Source organism: Urocitellus parryii, chromosome 5, assembly GCF_045843805.1.
Source record: "Urocitellus parryii isolate mUroPar1 chromosome 5, mUroPar1.hap1, whole genome shotgun sequence".
Lineage (NCBI taxonomy): Eukaryota > Metazoa > Chordata > Mammalia > Rodentia > Sciuridae > Urocitellus > Urocitellus parryii.
The window spans coordinates 127,524,078-127,544,585 of record NC_135535.1 but is presented as its reverse complement, the minus strand read 5'-3'; the positions used below and the strand labels follow the sequence as shown (position 1 = coordinate 127,544,585).

Genomic DNA, 20,508 nt, shown 5'->3' with positions numbered 1-20,508 from the left:
TCACACTAGCACATCAGAACTCAGTAAGTACTTATGTGAATCAAATAAACAGAAACTGTTTACACAAAGCTGATTTAAAAAAAAATTTCCCTTTCAATCCAAGAGTATAAGGGAATGACACATAAAGAAATAATTTACTTTTCAAGTGGTAAAGATATAGTATCAAAACTGGTAAAGTTCTAAGGTAGCCCCAAAGAATAAAACACCTGTTTATCTTGGGAACAGAACAATACCCATAATCAAGGAACACTTCACATAGCAGACTGAGTCTAAGATATAGCAAAGGAGTTTGCCAGAAGTGTGGACAAAACCATTTCAGATGTAAAGAATGGGGTGTTCACTGATAAAAGTGTAGAACATATTAGTGGTTTTGGAAACCATCGACGATCAGTTACAATTGTGAGGTATGAAATAATGTACAATGTGAATTTTTATTTCTTTTACATTTCTTTCCTGAGGACTTGTTCATTTATGTTGAGTGATGAATTTTTGGATGAACCTTTGAGATGCTTGCATGCACTGAACCTGGTGACATTTAGTGTTTCTCCAAGTGGTTTGTTGCACTTTGGGGTAAGTAGAAGTATTTCCTAGAGATCAATAGCTGGGTGCAATGGAGCACACCTGTAATCCTAGCTACTTTGGAGGTTGAGGCAGGGGGATGGCAAGTTTCAGGCCAGCCTGGGAACTTTAGAGAGACCTTGTTTTAAAATAAAATAAAAAGATCTGGAGATGAAATTAGTGGGTAGAGTGCTTACCAAGTATGCACTAGTCCCAGTTCAATCCCCAGTAGCACACACACACACACAAATAAAATAAAATTAGATAAAATAAAAAGAAGCAAATATTCACCTAAAGACTAAGCTTAATTTAAATTCCTAATTGGAAAACAAAAATTATTATTATTATTGCTTTTTTATTTTTGTTTTTTTAGGCTATTCCTTTCTCTAGCTATTATAAGAAATTTTAGTAAATATTAGCATTTGTCAGAAGAACCCCATTTAGAAGTGAAATCAGAAGATAGACAAAAGAAGGCTTTATGGCACAGAAAATAACCAGCCACAGTTATGTAAAAATGTACTTTTAAATTCCTGGTTTTATATTGTTTACCTTGCTTTAGAGTATATAGATTAGGCCAGATATAATCACCTTTCAGTATAGGCTTTTAGAATCAACAAACATCCTGAAATATTTTTTTTTTCAGGGCCAAGTACTGAACTCAGAGCCTTGCATGTACTAGGCAGGCCCTTTGCCACAGAGCTAAATCTCAATCCCTAATTAAAAAATAAAATAAAAATATTTTTAACTGGCCTATTATTTGTACTTTCATTTGCATAAACTCTTTAATTGATAAATACAGTAAGATCAGATTTGAGTCTTATAAATAAGCAGTTGAAATTATGACAGCTGTTGCCACTAAATTGAATTCATATGGTCATTCCAGTGGCTCAAAAGTTTTAGCCTCAGATTACCTGCCATTAATGCCATAGTTAGAGATTTCATTCTGCCTTGGCTTCAGTGTTTATGTCGAGATAGATTATAAGGTCATAATAGAACCCACCTTCCTATTAGGGGAATGATACCTTCCAAAATGGGACCTTTCATGTTTGGGTACAACAATAATTTTCCAACTTATTACCTTTCAATGTAGGAGATCAATAAATATCATTAAGCATTTTTGTCTACTGATTTTACCAGACATCAGAATATACATTAGAACTGATTTAATATAGATAGTGTATACAGATGCATATTACTATCACAATATATATTTTAATACAACTTTAAAATTTTTTCTTTTTCTTTCTGATTGACATGATTTGATTTTGGCTTTTCATGATTTAAAGTATGCCTTTTCTCTGGATATTGATATTTAGAACAAAAACTTATTTTCACTGTAAGGGCTCCCTATTTAAGGTATGGGGGGTAAAATTTTTTTGTGTGAGGAAGCATTTTTACTATTAAAAGTTATCTATTTAATTTTTGGTAAATTTTACACATAATGAATTAAGTTTGATCTAAACAGACAGTGACCAAATTAAGTTTTCCAGTTCCCATTTTTCTGCAAGTCATGCTGCAAACCCTGCTGCGGAAGAAAATCAGCACCCAACTCTAAAGTCAATGCCTGGAATCTGTCAGTCCTACCAGGAAAACAAGGGAGTAATTTAGTGTGGTTCTCTTATGTCAGCCCCAGGGCACAAGTATAGACAAGGCAGGTGCTCTGCTTCTTAGGGTGTGAACACACAGGAGGGCAACAACACAGTCATACAAAGCCCTGGGGAGATACAAGCTCTATCTGAGCAATGGAGGATGCCTTCCCAGAGGTGATGGCATTTGGGATGTGTTCTGAAGAAAGAGTGAGAGCAGTCTGGGAAAAGAAGAGGAAGAAAGCACCTACCTGCCATATAGACCTCGGTGGGCAGGCTTTTGCCCAGATGGAATCACAGAGAACCTAGTGCAGGCACACATGTATGCATGAGGCGGAGGTGGTGCCAGAGGTGGGGTAAGTGAACTGTTTGGAGTGACTGGAATATATCATGTGGAACAAAACCTGTTTAAAATAAGAACTTTATTTTTATGGTAACCAATTCTTAATTCATTCAACAAGAAGTTATTTGGGCACCTAGTAGTTGGGTGCAAGAAATTAAACTAAGTAGCACAGAAATTCCCCATCTCCAAAAAGAACAGGCATAGGTTATTCTGATTTGCTGTCACTCTTAGTGTGGAAGGACTCGGCTGAGCATGGGCAGGAGGCTCTGCAGTCCTCTACACAGGAGGGTCCCTGGAATAACGGATGGGATTCTCTAAAGGTGAAGGGATAAACACGAAAATGCACTGAAGCTTTGGTACAACCCGATCCATCCTGGAGGAGACTCTGGTTTGTAGCCAGCCCATCAGGAAACCAGAACACACCTGCTGGGCTCCATGGAAGAGAGGTGAGCTGCCAGGAGGCCAGAGCCTGCCACATGAGCTGGAGTCTGGCTGGCCAGAGCAGCTGGTGAGACTGCCACAGGCAAGGTTCAGATGGCCACACTGTTTGGTATCCGGTCTGGGGACAAGTAGTAATAGGGCAGCTTTTTGTTCTTGTTGCGCTCAGCAATGACGCTGACAATGGCCTCCAGGTTCTTGCGGAATCGGGCCATGGCCTCCTTCACAGGCTTCTCAATGAAGTGCTCTTCTGGGTACATGCCTAGGAACAGCTGAGGGCACAGACATGGGCAGAAAGCTGAATCTAAGATAGGACCACACAAAGTGACAGGCCTTGTCCCACCCCTGTGGACCGTCACTTGAGAGGATAGGGAAGGAACATCTGCTCACCTCCCCTTTTCCTCTACCTTCTGCCACCTGCTCTGATGCAGATGTAGCATATATAATTAGTGAAATACTATTCAGTCATAATGAAGAATGAGATTTTGTCACGTACAATAACATGGATGAAGCTGGAGGACACTAGGTTAAATAAAATAAACCAGGCACAGAAATTCTAATAGTGTATGATCTCACTCATGTGTAAAGCCTTAAACAGTTGATCTCATAGAAGTTGACAGTAGAATGGTGGTTAACAGAGGGGAGGGGAGTAGGAGAAAAGAGGAGAGGATGGTCAGTGGGTACAAAGCTACAGTTAGGAAGAACAAGTCGTAGCCTGCGCCCTCACCAGCCCCACCACTCTGAGATCTCTCTAGGCCTCGCTTGAAGATTTGGTAGCACCTGCAGCTGATTCCGGGCCCTCCAGCCTTGGAGGTCAGGATTCCTTGCTGTAGGTTCCATTCCCTCCTTCATGGTCCCCACCCCACCACCCTTTGTAACAAACAAAACCTTGAACTTGAGAAATGGGTTAAACCTTGGGTGATCTGCCAGTTTCCTATCCTGTCTTCTCACCTCATTCTCCTGAAACTGGCTCAGCGCCCACACTGCACCCAGATGCCAGCAGGAGCGGCCACGGTCCGGCAGAGTATCCACAATCTGTTCTATGTTCACCACTCCCTTGGCAGTGGGCGGTGGGGCACGCATGGTTGGGGGAGCATTGGGGATCCAGGAACACCAGTCGTACTGCAGAGACAGTACCCACAGAAGTGGGCAACCCTGAAGTCCGGCCACCTGCCCACCTGCAACCCACCATATCTGCAACTGCCTGACCCAGAGGGCACTGTCTGTTGGCCTTTGCCCCTCCTCTTGGGTGTCACCATCCCTCCTGGGTACTGCACCTCCTCTCCAAGTTTCCATTCCCTCCTTCCTGGTCCCCACCCTACCCTCCCTCTAGCAGCCCACAGCCGGATCCTCCTTCGATGAACTGGTGGAATGGGTGCCTGTAAACACTGATTCCAGGTCCAGAGTGTCAAGGGAAAGGCTGTTAAGGCCAGGAGGAAAAGACAGTGCCCAGAGCAGAGGAGGAGGCAAAGGTGGGCCCAGCTTCACCAGCCAGCAGTGGATGAAGGGATTCTGAGGGAGTTCCCGCCCTGAGGGTTCCCCTTGTCCAGCTTACCTGGCCGAAGTTCACCGCTGCGTGCTGGGCTGAGGCCGTAAAGATCACCACAGTCAGGTACTCGGACAGCTTCTCCCGGGTCTTGATGGACTTGGGGAAGCCTGAGGGGAAACCATGGCTGAGCTCTTCCCCCCCGCCTGGGGAGGGACCCCTGACACTGCCTCTCACCCTGCCCCCTGCCCCACAGCCCACTGCTCTCAGCATCTCTGCAAGTGCTGGAGAAATTGTTGTGCCAAATACTCCAGCAGGGGACAACCTTTCCAAGCACTCCACTGAGAGGGATCCCACCAAGCCCCCGAGGGCAGTCAGAGACACAGAAGAGCTGCTGTGGCCCACCTGAAGCCTTCTTGCCCCGCATGCCGTACATGTAGACATCCTTCACGAAGTCCTGAAGCTCCTGGTCCTCTTCTACAACCTGGTCACTCTCGTAGTAGATGCTCACCACTTCGGATGTGAACCTGGCTCAGAAGGGGGCCGGCAGGAATAAATGTCCCATCTTTGACCTTAATGTCACTCCTTAATGCCAGGACTCAGGATCCCCTCAGCCCCTCCCTCCATCAGCGCCTAACCACTGAGCCAGATCACTCCCCATTGACTTGTCCTGGGGCCTCCTTCCCAAAGACACCAGCCGTTACTCACGTCTGAATGGCATCCCACACCAGCAGCCCATCGTCTCGGTAGAAGTAGTAGGGGATGTCTTCAGTGCTCTCCATGCCTCGGGCTTTGATGGCCGCAGGAAAGCACAGGGAAGCATAGGTCACGTCCTTCATGGCCTTCTGTACCATCTGCACGTGCCCGCCACCTCCAGTGGCATTGGCCTGGATAGGAGAGAGCCCCTGATGGAGGGTGGCTTTCCTCCTGCCCAGCTGTCCAGCCCAGGAGTTAATCCCTGCATCCAGGAGAAGGTGGGAGGGCAATGGGGTGGCAGAGCAAGAAGGGCAAACCTTTTTCCTGCGAGTGGGGAATGAGTGATGTTTAATTTTTAGAAGGCCTACCCTTCCAACCCCCATGATGAGGTAACAGGGAGAAACCCCTCCCTACCCAATGAAAGGGACTGAATACCCTGTACTGCAGTGCTGCAGGAGGGAGGGATAGGCTGCCACCTGCAGGAAGGCAGCCAGGCAGCTGGCAGATGTGTAGGCACCCACCCGTGGGGGACTGGCTTTCCTGATGCCTTGCTTGGGGGAGACTGGGTTATGGGTCAGGTACATTAAGGGCATGGAAGGAAAGAGGGTGGGAGGCTGTGCTCAGAATGCTAGGCAGGTCCCAGGCAGAATGGTAGGGGTGTGCAGTGTGGGAAGGGGACACAGATATTTGGTGTGTATGAGGTCTATGGTGCCTATGAGGAATGAGGCTCTGGGGCCTGGAGAGGGGAGTGGTGGTAAGAGGTGACAAAGAAACTTCACAAGGAGGAAGACCCGGTGATATCCTGAGAAGAGGAGAGAGTGCTTTGACTGGTGGAAAGGCCTGGAGGTTAGTCATAGAAGCTGGGAGTTAGCTTCAAGTACAGCCTCCAGTCTTCTGCCTTTTCCAAGCCTCCACCCAGTGGCCCAACCTCATTCAGATGGGTTGTAGAGACGACCAAGCAGGGATATCACAAGTACCAAGCGTGTCGGAGAGCATCTACCTTGTCAAAAAGGCCATACTCGCAGATGAGCTGTTCGCGGGCCTTGGTGTTGATGGCGATGGTGAACCTCACATGTGCCACCAACAGCTGGGCAGGGAAAGAGCAAAGACCTCAGAAAGGGCCTCCTGGGTGCTGAGCATCCCCACCCCAGCTCATAATCCAAGGGGTGATGCCGAATACAGTGAGGAAGTGAAGGTCTGGTGCCCATCTTCTTGCTAAGTAATGGCTAGAGGCCTGGAGGACACAGCTTAATGCTTAATGGCAATGGCAATGGCAATGATGATAAAAAAGATAATAGTCAACACTCTTCTCTTTTTTAAAACATTTATTTTTTAGTTATAGGTGGACACAATGCCTTTATTTTATTTTTATGTGGTCCAGTGCCTCATGCATGCTAGGCAAGCGCTCTTCCTCTGAGCCACAACCCCAGCCCCAATAGTCAACACTTTTCTAGTGCTAAACTATGTGCTAGGCATTGCTTAAGCTCTCTGAATTTATTAATTATTTTAATCCTGACCATCATCCTAAGAGGCAGGGATGTTACTTTAACTTTCTTTATAGATGAGGAAACTGAGGCATAGAGGTACTCTTTAGCCTTCAGTTACTCTAGCAATCGTCCTGGCAGGTTTCAGGAAGATGGAAGGAAGATTTTCAACCTCGACTTCCCAGCCAGCCAGGCTCTGTGCCCGGTCTAGGCCCTGGGCCCTGTCCTAACCTTACATCTGAAGGACCCCTCGGGATCCCAGCTGCTTTCTTCCATGTGAGGCATTACTGCCTCCCTGAGCATGTCTCCCAGCGTCCCTCTCTGGCACTCCCAGCCATAGACCCTCCCCAGTGCTCTCCCCCTTCAGGTGGGGCTGGAACTGGCATACCTTGAAAATGGGGTGCACAGCAGGCAGCTGGCGATACATGGCGATACCAAAAACCTCAGATATCAGGTGTGTGCGCAGAAGGTGGGTGATGGTCTGGTGGACGTGGAAGTCACTGGAACGCACCCAGATTTTGGCTAAAAGCCAGTCATATTTGGCATCCGAAGGGAGAAAAATAGGATTCTCCTCTCCTGGGGTTTGGTTGAGCTGATATGTTGAAGAAAGACATTACATTGTATATTTTGCTCTAGACTACAAAAGAATCTAAATGTCTTCCATAGTGACTTTCAAATCACAACACAAGCACGGAGGGCCTCCAGGGGCCCAGGGTTCTTGTTTCATGTCCTAGCTATGACACTTATAACCTGGACAACCCTAGATGACTGACCAAGTCTTTCTGCACCCCAGGGACAGTAATTCCTCATGGAGTTGTTATTAGGCCACATGGAGACATCACAAGAAGAGGGAGGTGCAGATGGATGTGATCTCTGCTCTTGACCTTTTCCCTCCTGGCTTCCTACTAGTCTCCACTGCTGTTTCTTGAACTTCCAGACCCTTCTCTCTGGGACCCGGGCTCTGGGACCCTCATGCTGCCCAATCTCTTAGATTGAGCAGTTTGAGCCCTGCCCTGGGCTCTAGACCTATAAGTGGATATAGCCTGTAGCCCAGCTCACCTTCTCCTTCCAGTTTGAACCCCACACTGGGGCCAAGGTGATCTTTCTCTAAAGTACAAGTCATGTTATATGAATCTCCTCTTGAAAAATATTCAGTCATCTCTTAATGCCAGAAAATGAAATCCCCAAACTCCTTGGTGATCTGGCCTCCAATGTCTCCACATTCTGGTCTTTCCACCCTCTCTGCCTGGCCCATCATTGATCCCTAGCTTCACCTGTGACAGCATTCATCCTCAATCATCCCTGTTTTTTTTTTTTTTTTTTGTGTGTGTGTGTATGTGTGTGTGTCTTTTTTTTTTTTTTTTGGCTTTTTGTGGGGGGCGGGGTGGGGAGGTAGGGAGAGTGAAAGAGAGAGAGAGAAAGAGAGGGGGTGGGTGGTGCTGGGGTTCAAACTCAGGGCCTAATGCATGCTAGGCAAGTACTCTAACTCTGAGCCACACCCTAACCCCACACATCACTCACAAAATACCAGCCTCATTTCAGCACCCAATAGTGAGATCTCTGGGGAGTCTGGATGGCAGATGTTAGGGCTACCCCATCTCTTAAATGAGGACAGGGAATCATGGAGGGGCTGGCATTTAACGTGACTTGGGGGAACAATGTGCCAGCAGCAGCTGTGGAGGCTGAGAGCAGGCTGGGAAGAGACTTGGCTGGGCTTTGTGCAGTTGGAGAGACCAGTGTGGTTCCAGCAGAGATAGGGAACTGACCCAGCTGAGGGAGGCACTCAGCTGTGTCCCACTATTTTGGAAAGTGACTTCCTTGTCTGTTTCTTCCTCTAAAACAGGACTATCCTGTAGAATTATAATTCGAATCAAATGAGGAGTTTCAAATTTTCAGGAAACCATATTTTAAAATATAAAAGGAAACAGGAGAAATTTAGGTTAATGACATAATTTTAGTTTACCCAGTATATTCAAAACATGAAACCAATCTACAACTATTAAATATTTCATCCCCTGCCCCATTTTAAGTCTTTGAAATTTGGCATGTACTTTGCACCTATAGCCGTTCTTGGTTTGGACTAGTTGAGTTTCAAGTGCTCCGGAGCCATGTGAAGACAGTGGCTTCTGTACAGGCTAAGGGACAGAGCTGCTCTAACATCTGCTCCAGCTGCCTCTGGTGGAGAGAGACGGGTGGAAGGAGAGGAGAGCATGGCCTCCAGGTAGTATTCTTGTTTGGTTTTTTATTAATCGGATCCATTGTCCATCTTTAATTAGATAATTTCAGCTAAAATTTGAATGATCAAGTTTTCTAGAAAATTAAGAGGTTGGGAGAACCTTGTGCAGATCAAATTCTTTTTTTTATTTATTAACAGTTTTTTATTTTTTATTTTATTTTTATTTTTTTAATTGGTTCTTGCCCCTTTGAAATAACCCCAGGGCTCAAAGTCCTCAGGATCTCCACCTCTCTGATGATTTGCTCATTTGCATTAGCTGCCCTGGTAACAGGCACCTGCCGCTGTGCCCTGCCTCCTAGGTGTCCTCTGATAAAGTCCTGACATTCTCTAAGACATTCCTCATATGCTCCCTGATAGGCTTTGGGACCTGGAGACTCTCTGCTGTGGGGTAGGGTTTTTACCTGTACTATCTCACTTAATCTTCATGATGACTCTGCAAAGCAGGTATTTCTTATCATTTCCATTTTACATAGGGAGAAACTGAGGCTCTGAGTGGAATCAGTAGCTCTCCCAAGTCACATAGGAGGTAAAGAGCTGATCTGGGACAGTTCCACTCTCTGCCCATTTCAGATCTACCACACCACTTTCTCCCTTCTCTCCTCTCTGCAAATCAGCACTGCATTTGCATTTCCTCAATGAGCTCTTAGGCCCATTTTGCACTTTGCCCTTTCACATATCCTTCACAGATCCCACTCCCATCCAGGGTCTTAGCCTACTGTGGTACTCCAGAATGTCCCCTGGGCAATTTGCTTGTGTTTTTCGAAATTGGGGGGGGGGAAGGGGAGTTGGGGGTGATAAGGAAGTAGCTGTTTGTTTTTGATTACAAAATCGTATTTTCTTATTGTAAAAAATAAATTGGTTATTAAAGAAGAGCTCAAGAAAGAGAACATTTCATGATCCATATCTAACAGCTGACCACTACCTTCTGGTAAGCCTTATTCATTAAGTCTTTGCATATGTTCATATTTATCTTTTGAATTTTCCATAAACAGAATTTTATTAGAAGAAATATCTGTCTCTTCTTCCTTTGCTCAACTGACTCCTAACACACTTAACCCCAATGTTCCCAAGTGGGTGACCAGGTAGCTGCCCAAGTATATGGTGTCTTGTGTCTTTGTATTCATTTTAAATAAATGAATTCATAGTATCTATACAGTTTTGTTTTGCTTTTCCATTTTGCTAATGTATTTCAGAACCCCACCCCCCACCCCAGGACATCTGGGACATAACTAATATGCATCGTTGACTTTTATTAGCATCCCTACTGCTGGTGAAGCTGGGAATTTTTCCATATGATGTTTGTCCCCTTACATCTCCTTTTCTGTGAATAGCCCATTCATATTCTCTGCCCATTTTTTTTTCAATTTTTTAAAATTTTTTTTAAAGAGAGAGTGAGAGTGACAGAGAGAGAGAGAGAGAGAGAGAGAGAGAGAGAGAGAATTTTTTAATATTTATTTTTTAGTTCTTCGGCGTACATAACATCTTTGTTTGTATGTGGTGCTGAGGATAGAACCTGGGCCGCACGCATGCCAGGCGAGCACGCTATGGCTTGAGCCACATCCCCAGCCCCTGCCCATTTTTTTTTTAATTGAGGGATTTGTCTTTTTCCTTATCTCTTTGAAGGAGCTCTTTGTGTATTATAGATTTTCATCCTTTATCTGCGACTGGTGTGGCAGCTAACTCACCTACTTTATTTGCCTTTTGACTTTGTTTATGGTGTATTTTACTATTCAATTTTTAAATATTACATAATCAAATATGTCTGTCTTTTCCCTTATAACTTCTTGGTTTCTTGTTTTCACTTTAAAAGACTCAATCCTCACATTATCCATTGTTTTCCACATTCTCTTTTACTTTTTTATCTTAGTTTTTATTTTATTTGAGTTTTATTTTTGTAAATAGCACCAGTTTGTTATCTCCCTATGCAATGGCAGTATGATAATACCATAAAATACCATTCCCTTCCCCTGAGTTGAAAACCCATCTTAAATTCCTCTACATGGGGGGCCTATTTCTAGACTCTGCACTGTCCTCCCACCCCCAATCTGTCCTCATGCATAGCATCTGCTTTAACCAGTGACCTTAAAATATTTCTTCGTATCCATCAGGGAAAGGTGTCTTTCTGTTTTTCTTTTTTTCAAAAATTTGGGCCTGTCTTTGAAGATTTCTTTTCCTATATGATTATTTAAGTTATTTTATTTAGTTGTCTTGTGTGCTTTTTTAGTGTCCTCACACTATCCCCAATAAAGAATTTGATTAAGGTTTTAATTGCAAGCACATTAAGTTTATACAATAATATTTAATAGAATTGGCCTTTTCTTAAATGTTTGTATTAGTGCATTATAATTTATACATAATAGTAGCATCTTTGTATCATACAATTTGAATAGAAATTCAATATCAAATCATTGTTAAGATTTATTTATATAATCCTTTAAAATGATTGCAGGTTTTTCTTGATATTGGCATTCCATTTTGTTGTTAGCATGAAGAAAGGCTATTTAATTTATTGGAACTATATCTGTCTGGACACTGAGCGAAACAAATTTATTTACTCAAGTAGGTTTTCAAAAACTGAACATCTCTTGTGTTTTCTAGGTCCACCGTCATACCATTATTTGAAAAGATAATTTTCCCAATTCTCTTACAATTTATTCATTATGCTTTATTGCACATGATAGAACTTCTAAAATAATGTTGAATAACAATGATGATATCAGTATTTTTGTTTGGTTTGGTTTGTTTTTGAAGTGCTGAGGATGAACTCAGGGCTTCAAGTGTGCTTGGTAAGCACTCTGATTTAACTACATCCCTGCCCTATATCGACACTCCTGTTTATGATTTTAATGGGAATACCTTTAGAGCTGTATCTTTTTGAATGATATTTGTTGTCTAGGTTCTACATAAATAAGTTCATTCTATTACTATTTTAATGTTTTTGTTGTTGTTGTTGTTACTGGGGATTGAACTCGGGGGCGTTTAACCAGTGAGCCACATCCCCAGCCCTATTTTGTATTTTATTTAGAGACAGGATCTCTCTAACTTGCTTAGCACCTCACTGTTGCTGAGGCTGGCTTTGAATTCTCTATCCTCTGAGCCACTGGGATTACAGGTGTGTACTACCAAGCCTGGCCTATTTTAACTTTTACTAGTTATGGTTACAACATGTTATTAAATTCCTTTTTTGGATCAATTGACATAATATAAGCTTTCTCCTTATTGGTATAATGCATTGTGCTGGGAGTGCTAATGATATTGAAATACCTTAAATTAACCCTACATGGTTGTAACATATTAGTCATTATTACACTACAGCAATCACTTTGCTAGTATCATTTTTAAAAGTTTCTTTTTCAATCTTGATTGCTAACTTGGATTAAATTTTCTTTTGTAGCTTACTTGTATCCAGTCTCAGAACTAAGGCTATACCAGCTTGAAGAATGAATTTGAGGACATACCAATACCTCAAAGAGCTTTGGAAACATTTGTTGTTTAAAAGAGTTGCTAAAACCTAGGTGCTCAGCATACTGACCTTGCACCAGTCTATAGACATTTAATCTACTTCCTACTGTTATATGGAAACTGAGCTGTTTTCCAGTTTCTTCCAATTTATATTTCCCAAGCTTTTTTATGAATTTTCTTTAGTTTTTCTTTCCAAATTTGTTGTCATACAATTACTCTTTCTAAAAAATCTATAATGAGAAGTATTCTTTGTTTTATCTCCTTTCTTATTTCTACTCTTGTATATTCTACTTTCTCTCTTTTCTTTTTGTTTTTGGGGTGGGTAAGAAGCCAGGAGCTCTACTACTAAGTTAGCCCCTCTCCACTTTTTTCCCATCAGTCTAATGATAAGGTCTTTTAAGAGAAAAAAAAACTCTCAGAGAACCAGATTTCATATTTATCATTCTCTGGCATTCATTTACATGTTTTGTCTTAGAGCATTATAAGTATACATAGTATTGGGGTTCATTTTGACAAAATCATACATACATACAAAGAATTTGATTCCAATTCCATTTCCCACCCTCCTTTTTGTTCCTTCCTGCCTCCCCCTGTTTTCCCTCCTCTAATCCATGAAACTTTCTTTCTTCTACATTTACATAAGGGTGAAATTCCCTTTGGTACTTTTATGTATCACTTGGGTCTTTATAGTTTGCAAAGTTTGCAATTTTCAGGAGAGGAAAGAAACTCAGAAGCTCCTAGGGCTTGCTCAAGTCGCAGGGTCTGCTGTCAAGTGGCAGAGCTGGGATTTAAGCCACTCCTCTGACTGGACAGGCTCCTCTGGAGGTATATGTCAGTGGCAACCAGCCCCTCTTCTGGCATCTCCCAATGATGATTTCTTCCCTATGTCACCTGTCCTTTCTGCCTCTCTTTCTCAGGCATAGGGCTTCTCTCTGATAATGCACTGGGGGCTCCTTGGGGTGGAGGTTGTGCCTCTGGAAGACTGGAGGAGCATGGCTAGAATCCCAGCACTCTGATTGAGAGTGTGCACCTGTGCCTCAATTTCCTTATCTGAGGAAAATGATCTACATGGATGAAGACAATTCCCTATCTGAAACCCCAGTGGCCAAAGTGCCTTAGAATTCAAAAGATTTTAGAATTTTATCAGTGTGTATATTTCATTAGGTGACTTGCCCCACTTCTCTGGGTCTGGGGCAACATAATATTTTATATTACAATACAATTTCTGTAGTGATCCATTTGCATATCACATTGAATAGGAGAAACTCTAAATGGCTTTTCTTTTTGGTTCAGAGAAGGTTTATTTGCAGCCTATGAATTTGCTATAAGGTTTTGAAATACATGCAGTTTCAGTACTTTTTAGATTTCTAAATTGAGGGTAAGGGTTTGAGGACTGGGAAGGTAACCCCTAGACAGTCTTGGAGTGTGATTAGTGCATGACAAATCCAACTGCCATAATGCTCTCAGCATCCAGTGTCCAGTGCTCAGGCACTGTTTGTTGAATGTGCATCTTCCCATCCCTATATAGGGCCGTGTACAGTTCCTCCCCCAGCCCCCAGTGGCCAACATTTAGTCCTGTCCTGCATGTTCTGGGCCTGATCCCTGCTGTCCATGTACTTGCTCCCATTGTGCAGGGCAGGTGAAACCGTGTGCAGAACTGCCTCTTCCCCAGACTGTTTCCCCCATCCTTCACTATCTTTGAGAATGCACGAACCCATAGGCATCAAGGAAAGTGTCCCAGGGCTGTCCCATTTCCTAAAATTTGTGCCCATGGGGCCTATTGGTGGCCTCAATCTCCAGATCAATTCACAACTTCACCTACATGACCCCTATGGGCATCTTGATTTGATGCCCTGGCTAGGGTGCTATCATTCCAGGGCAGATCCTCAACAGCATGTCTCACCCTGCTAGAGATTTCTCAAGTGTGTCTGGGAGAATGAAGCCCTCTCTTCCTCCCTGGAGGAGGCAAAAAGTTCTAATGTCTTATTGTTCCTTCAGCTTCAGCACCTTCCTTAGACCACAAGGCAGAGCTGTCTTCCCCTCCTGGAGATGCACATGAAGCTGCTTAGGAAATTCCTCCCCCAGGTCCCGCATCCCCACATCCACCTCTGAGGGCAGAGAGGTCCAGAAAAGCTAGAGATAAGCAGCCTACCTGGATAGCAATGGGGACAATCTTGTTGGCCAGGTTCTTATACAGCAGGCAGATGGGCGCAGCCAGGAACTGGTGTGTGCAGGGGTCAGTTTTGTTGGCATCAATTCCATCCAGCAGCTCATAGTCCACAATGAAAATGTTCCCTTGCTGCAGGAGGCAGAGGAGACTAAATCACTATTAGCAGAGTTGAACCTAAGAGTCAGATTGGATTAGGGATAGAAAATGATGGTCTTTGGGAGCCCTTTCTCTTCCCAGAAACTCGGTGGAGTTCACAATTTATATTTCTTTTGACCTCCAATTCAAAGGTTGATGCACATGGAGTATATTCCCAGGTAAGGTAAAGGACTGGCAGCAGCTAATTATGCACTTGTTCTACCTGAAACCAGCTTGATCCTCATGAAATGGGTAAAAGAGCATCCAGAATGGCAGTTTAATAGAAAGAAGGTAAAGTTTAGATAAAATAGATGAGAGAAGTCATATGCCAAAAAGTGGCACATAAAGTTTAAAACTGGGCAAAGTAGCCATTGTGGGAGCCCCCCCCCCCCCACACACACACACCTTGCCACCCATCTCCCGCCCGCCTCCCTGCCCCGCAAGGGTCCCCCTAGAGAGGGAGAAGTAGGTAGGGAATGGAAAAAAGGGGTTGATGCGATGGGAGGGTCTGCAGGGTTGACATGTTTTGTGACATCCTGGCCTGAGGCTGGCGACATGGTGAGTCACTTGGTGGAAATTCATAGGGCTTCCTGACTCCAGATGCGTACCCTTTTCGGGCAGTTCAGAACACACCTCAGTACAAAACTAGCGTTCCTGTGATCTGGGTGGTGGACAGCCGTTCTGCACCAGGAGTCCTCTAGAGGGAGCCAGACGACAGCGCGGAGGCCAGGTGCAACGCGTTGTTGTCCACTCCGGTTGCGAGGCGGAGTTCTGCTGGCGGCAAGGGCATTGCAGGTGGGAAACGTTCCGGGCCTGAGATGTCTGGAGACATCAACAAAAGGCCACCGCCTGCTCTGGTGGCTGGGCGGATCCACAGCTCAGCCGCAGAAGAAGCTGCGCCGACTGCGCATGCACCTAACACCAGGCTGTGGTACCTTAACTAGGCACCAGAAGGCGCCGCAGAGCCCGCCACTTCCATTGCCGCTGCCCTCCTTTTCTTGTCTGACATTAGGAATGCGCTCTGAGCATCCCAGCCTAGTATTCGCAAAATGGGGAGGGCTGGTTTTGGAGGTCGTCTTCCAGGACCATCCGGACATCTCATCAAGGAGTTGGGCCCAAGGAACTGTGGGAAGCAGGGCTGGCTGGGCTACCAGGACGGGCTGGACACTTTAATGACGACTGCCCAAAAGGAATAGTTGCAAATAAAACCTTGAGACAGATAACCCAATATGATACCCAAAGGGAGGTCCCAGGAACTCAGGTCTGGGAACCAGCAGTTCCTGGAATCTGGGACATTTCTGTTAACCCCAGACATCCTTTTGGAAAACAAGGCCCATCTCAGTTCTGAAACACCAGGATTTTTCCAGAGACTTTGATATTCTGGCCTCCCTAAATTCTGAGTCCTCTTTTGGTCAGCAAATTCCATTTTGCTGGCAGTGGTGATTGACTCAGGGGATTAGCTCAGGATTCAAGCTTGGACATTGGGACTGTTGGGAAAAGGGGTCTTTGTGGGTGAGGTTGGGAGGGGTGTATGTACTAAATTGGAAGAAGCCAAGTCTGAAGCTGTGATCATTTTTAATCCAGCTAAGGAGACCATTCTAAGAAAAAACTCCACCAGGGGCAGAGAGTTAAAAAATGTACATCATCTGAGCCTGGTCCAGCTATGCCTGAGCCCATTAGCTTGGCTTTGAGCCAGTACAATTCTTGGAAAAAAACAGATTGAGTTGATTTTTGTGACTGATATGAAGTCCAAAAATTAATGCAATCTTTAAGAATAATGAATTGAAACCAACAGCAGGAATACACACAAACACATACACACATTATTATCAGAAAACCAACCAAAACAAAAACCCCAACAACAGGATAGTATTTCTATTTATGTTCCAAAAATAAATTTCACCGAAGATTCTTAAAAAGAAAGAATTCAGGAGTTTTCATAGTTCACAAGTTTACCATAGATCATTGAGAGTCTGTCAAAGAAAGGTGGCATGAATGTGGGAATTAACAATTGTGTTGCTTTGTGGAAAATGAGGATAGTGTAAAAAACAGAGGAGTATACATAAGAGTCTAGTCGCTGGTAGCTATTAGATTATTGTCTCATAATCCAAAACACAGCTGAGTGACCAGCTCAAAGGAAAGATGTTGTGTAACCACCTGACCTGGAGGCAGTAGTGGGAGGCTGTGACTTTATTTGGCAGGTCACAAAGTGTCTCTTCTTGGGTGGCCAGGGGCCACAATGGCTGCTGAATCCATCTCAATTTTAGGATTTTCTGACTTTTAGAGATGTATGACTTTCTGATTTAAGGTGTGAGAACTATAGCCTGAGTCAACATTACCACATCTGGCAATTAAATCTACAGAGAAGTAATGTGCTGGTGTATGTGGTGGGTTGTGTGTTATTATTGTTGTTCATATGACCAGGTAAGTGAGACAGTCAGCATCACCATAGGAACAAAGGGAAAATGCACTCCTAAACTTCGGCTTTTGACAACCAATAAAAGATCCAAACTTAACCCACAGTTTGTCAGTTTCCAAGCAAGCCTCATTTATCCACCCTCAAACAGTACCAGGTGCATCGTTAGCTCCAGGTGCTTTCACCAAACTCATCTTTATCACAGGGCAGAGATGGTTGAGTTGAAGCACCATCACAGGTCACACCTAAATCCCATTAATGTCCTATTCATCAGCCCACTCCTGCAAGCAGACATTAAAATCAGCTCCCTTCTTTTGTTCCAGGAAACAGCCTGACACTTTCTTATTAAAGTTGTGTCTCCCTTCTCAAGCAGAAGCCTTGTAAAGGCTTTGCCTATTTGTACTTGTGTGACTCAATTTTGTTTTTATCATCATCGTATCAAAGTTCTCAGAGTCCAGCATTAGTGATGTCTGGGGCTCAAGCAAATCCAGGAGGAGGGGGCTGGAACTGTTTGCACAGGGCCAGGGCCCTGCCCAGGGACTTTGGCAGGGTAGGTGGCCCTCCAGAGTAAGGTGGGCAGGATATTGGGGATGAAAGGTTTGTTTGTCTAGATCTCCAAAGTGAGACAGGCACACAGACAGGGTAACCACAAGCAGAAAAGGCCAAATGGACAGCTGGGGACAGGTAGCAGGGACTGGTGGTAGGAAACCCCAGTGTGCCAGAAAGAGGCAAAGGATGAGATGTTGAGACCAGCAACCCACCTCATACAAGATGCCTGATGTTAAATTCCACCAGATTCAGGTGGAGTGGTTTGAAACCTTTCTGTCTCAAGACTATGTCAGCCTCTTAGAGCCTAAGGTGGGAAACTGAGCCTTCACCTCCTCTCCTGAGGACCTGGAGAAGACTGGGGAAGGATGAGGCAGGAGCAGATGGCACTAACATTTCTAATTAGAATGTAAAGAATTATTTCAGCCCCCACCTTGTTCTTAAACACAGCATGCTTCTTTCTCCAGATTTTTTTTCACTTTGCAAGGTGGGTGATCATTTGAGTAAAAACATCTGTCACAATGCTTGGCCTAGCACAGGCCCCTAGTCAGCGGTAGGTTTTGTAATTATTGGTATCAAAGTTGACAATATACTCCCAAATGTGAGCATCCTGGAGAAACATCACCTTCGATTCCTCTTTTGATCTTACACAAAACAGCACAATGGCCAGGACTCTCATTAGCGCTGCTGCCAGGAAAAGGAAGAAGCCACTGGCTGACCAGACAGGTCTGGAGAATATGGTCTGGGTACCAGTGAGCACTGGTCAGCAGGAAGTGACTTCTTCCTGACAAAGTGTGGCCTTGACAGCCTGTCCCTACCTGCACCTCCTGCTCCAAGCTGAGCTGCCGCTCTAAGCTGCACTCCACCATCTCTGTGGTCACTGGGAGCTTCTCAGGCAGCTCCGAGCAGCGCCTGATGAGCACAGGGTTGCATCCATTTAGAAACTGGTAGCCAAACATGAGGTCTTCTTGCCAGTGTTTCATGACCCGCTCTGGGAAGAGAAATGAGGCCCAACATGAGCCTTGAGCAGAAGGCAGCGAGGGCTGTGGTCCTCATGACCCTGTCCTAGAGCAGAGTATCTGCTGGGTCCCCTCTCCTGGGTACGACTGAACAGCCTGTTGGCCACAGGCATCACTAGCCACACCCAACTGTATGCCTCTGCCAGCCACTGGGTCAGACTATGACGCCATCCTGTCTTCCCTGAGCTGGCTCTTAGTGTGGCTCACACACCTCCCGGAATACCCACCCCTCTCTAAAGAACTCAGGTCCTTCAGCCCATCATGGAGGGAGATGAGGGGAGTAGAGGGTAGTCCTGAGATGATGTTAACCAAAGTGCGGATTTCAAATGTTCTTTATCCAACCACTCTTGTCTCCTTAACTTTCTGTGACTGTTTCCTTCCCATGTCATTATTGCCAATTATCAAGACCACTGTTCCAACAAAATGCATCTTGGTTCAAAGGACCTAACTTCACTCTTTTTTTTCTCCTTCCAACTAGCTTTGCTTTTATGTAAATGCTTAAAAAACACAAAGCTAAGTCTTGACTATTGAGTCCAGAAGCACCATGAATTATTGATTTCTGTAAAGAAAAAGTTATATATCAGATAAAGAAAAATATCATTTTGTGAGACTTTTGATGACAAAATGAGGTTGAGGGTATAGAAGCTTGAATGTTTAAGCAGGAGTATGGGTAACCACAAGTTAGGTAAGTGGTGTAGGACAAAGCAGGTGGCTAGCCTGGATGATTGGTGGCAAGTCCCCTTGACCTGCTGAGCTACGACCCTTGCTAACTTCCTGGTACATCTTGAACAGAATTACAGCATCCCCCTCCCCAGTACTGCAAAATCCCCAAAGGCACACTCACCAGAAATAGTGTTGCTGATCTTGACAAAGATTTTCTCGAAGTCAGCAAAGTCACTCCAGGATGACTGGAACATGTGCATGAAACGGTTGATGAACAAATTCTCCATTCTGCAGACCAGGAGACAGGTCACCCTCACACATGCCACTGCACATCCCTTTCAGGATCCTTTGATACTCCCAAGCAGCTCCCAGCAGCAGTTTATGGTTTTGTGAAACCAGAACAGAAACTGGCCCCTAGACCTGATGCTCTTCCTACTGTACCTCACCTATAGAAGAGACCAGGCCAGTTCCCTCCAGAACCGCCTCGTGCCTTACATCTCATCCATTAATATGTTCATGCATTCATTCATCAGGCATTTGCTGCTCCCAACTCAGAGAGTCAGTTCCTGAGCAAGTTTTCAGGGACAAAATGTTCTACCTTCTATGCAGCTACTCAATCTAACAGTCTGGATTTGGAGGGATGAGTTCAATTGAGATGATCCTTATTTACCTTCTGCCTAACACTGGCTCTGTGCATGGGACTGAGAAGGACACAAGTTCAAATGCTCAATACACAAGACAATAAAATAAAAACCCAAGACAAGAGCTTACTAAACTCAAAATGCAAATTTTAGGTAAAAGAAGGGAGATGTGAGTGGCCGGAGCAATCCCAGAGGCATTAGTGAGGAGGCAGTGTATGTGGAATGCATCCAGAAAGGTGAAGAAGAAGAAAAAAATCTTCCCTGCCTTCCTATATGACCTAAGCAGGGTGCAGGGCCGAGCCTTGGAGTTGTATGCTTCTCACTGTGACACACTCGGCCTCAGTTTATCACTCTGGCACACACAGCTGAGAGTAGTGAGGGCTTTCTTCAGCAGGACTCTGGCTGCCTCTCAGGGGTCAGGTCTCTCTACCTGCTTTGTCCTTTGCTTGAAGGGTTCCCCCTGCCTGGAACGGTCTGCACTTCTCTTTCTTCTCTACTATGGACTGAACTGTGCCCTTCCTCTTCCGTTGTTGAGCCCCTAACTCTCAGTTTGATAAGTAAGAGATAAGTATATATTCACAAGACTGGGGTCTTGATTAGAATGGAAAATATTCCATGCTTGTATGATT

At 44.5% G+C, this 20,508-nt stretch overlaps 1 protein-coding gene across 1 annotated transcript in view; it reads right to left on the bottom strand.

Annotated features, from left to right (window-relative positions):
• Positions 1 to 2,597: 2,597 nt before the first annotated feature.
• Positions 2,598 to 20,508, bottom strand: part of Alox5 (arachidonate 5-lipoxygenase) — a 59,883-nt gene continuing 41,972 nt past the window's right edge. The window contains exons 5-14 of the mRNA XM_026399544.2: positions 19,420 to 19,526; positions 18,375 to 18,547; positions 14,442 to 14,588; positions 6,980 to 7,183; positions 6,108 to 6,194; positions 5,120 to 5,298; positions 4,817 to 4,938; positions 4,481 to 4,581; positions 3,877 to 4,047; positions 2,598 to 3,197 (exon numbers count right to left, since the gene is read on the bottom strand). Coding sequence (XP_026255329.1) covers positions 3,018 to 3,197; positions 3,877 to 4,047; positions 4,481 to 4,581; positions 4,817 to 4,938; positions 5,120 to 5,298; positions 6,108 to 6,194; positions 6,980 to 7,183; positions 14,442 to 14,588; positions 18,375 to 18,547; positions 19,420 to 19,526 — 1,471 coding nt within the window. The 3' untranslated portion in view covers positions 2,598 to 3,017. The remainder of the gene's footprint in view (positions 3,198 to 3,876; positions 4,048 to 4,480; positions 4,582 to 4,816; positions 4,939 to 5,119; positions 5,299 to 6,107; positions 6,195 to 6,979; positions 7,184 to 14,441; positions 14,589 to 18,374; positions 18,548 to 19,419; positions 19,527 to 20,508) is intronic.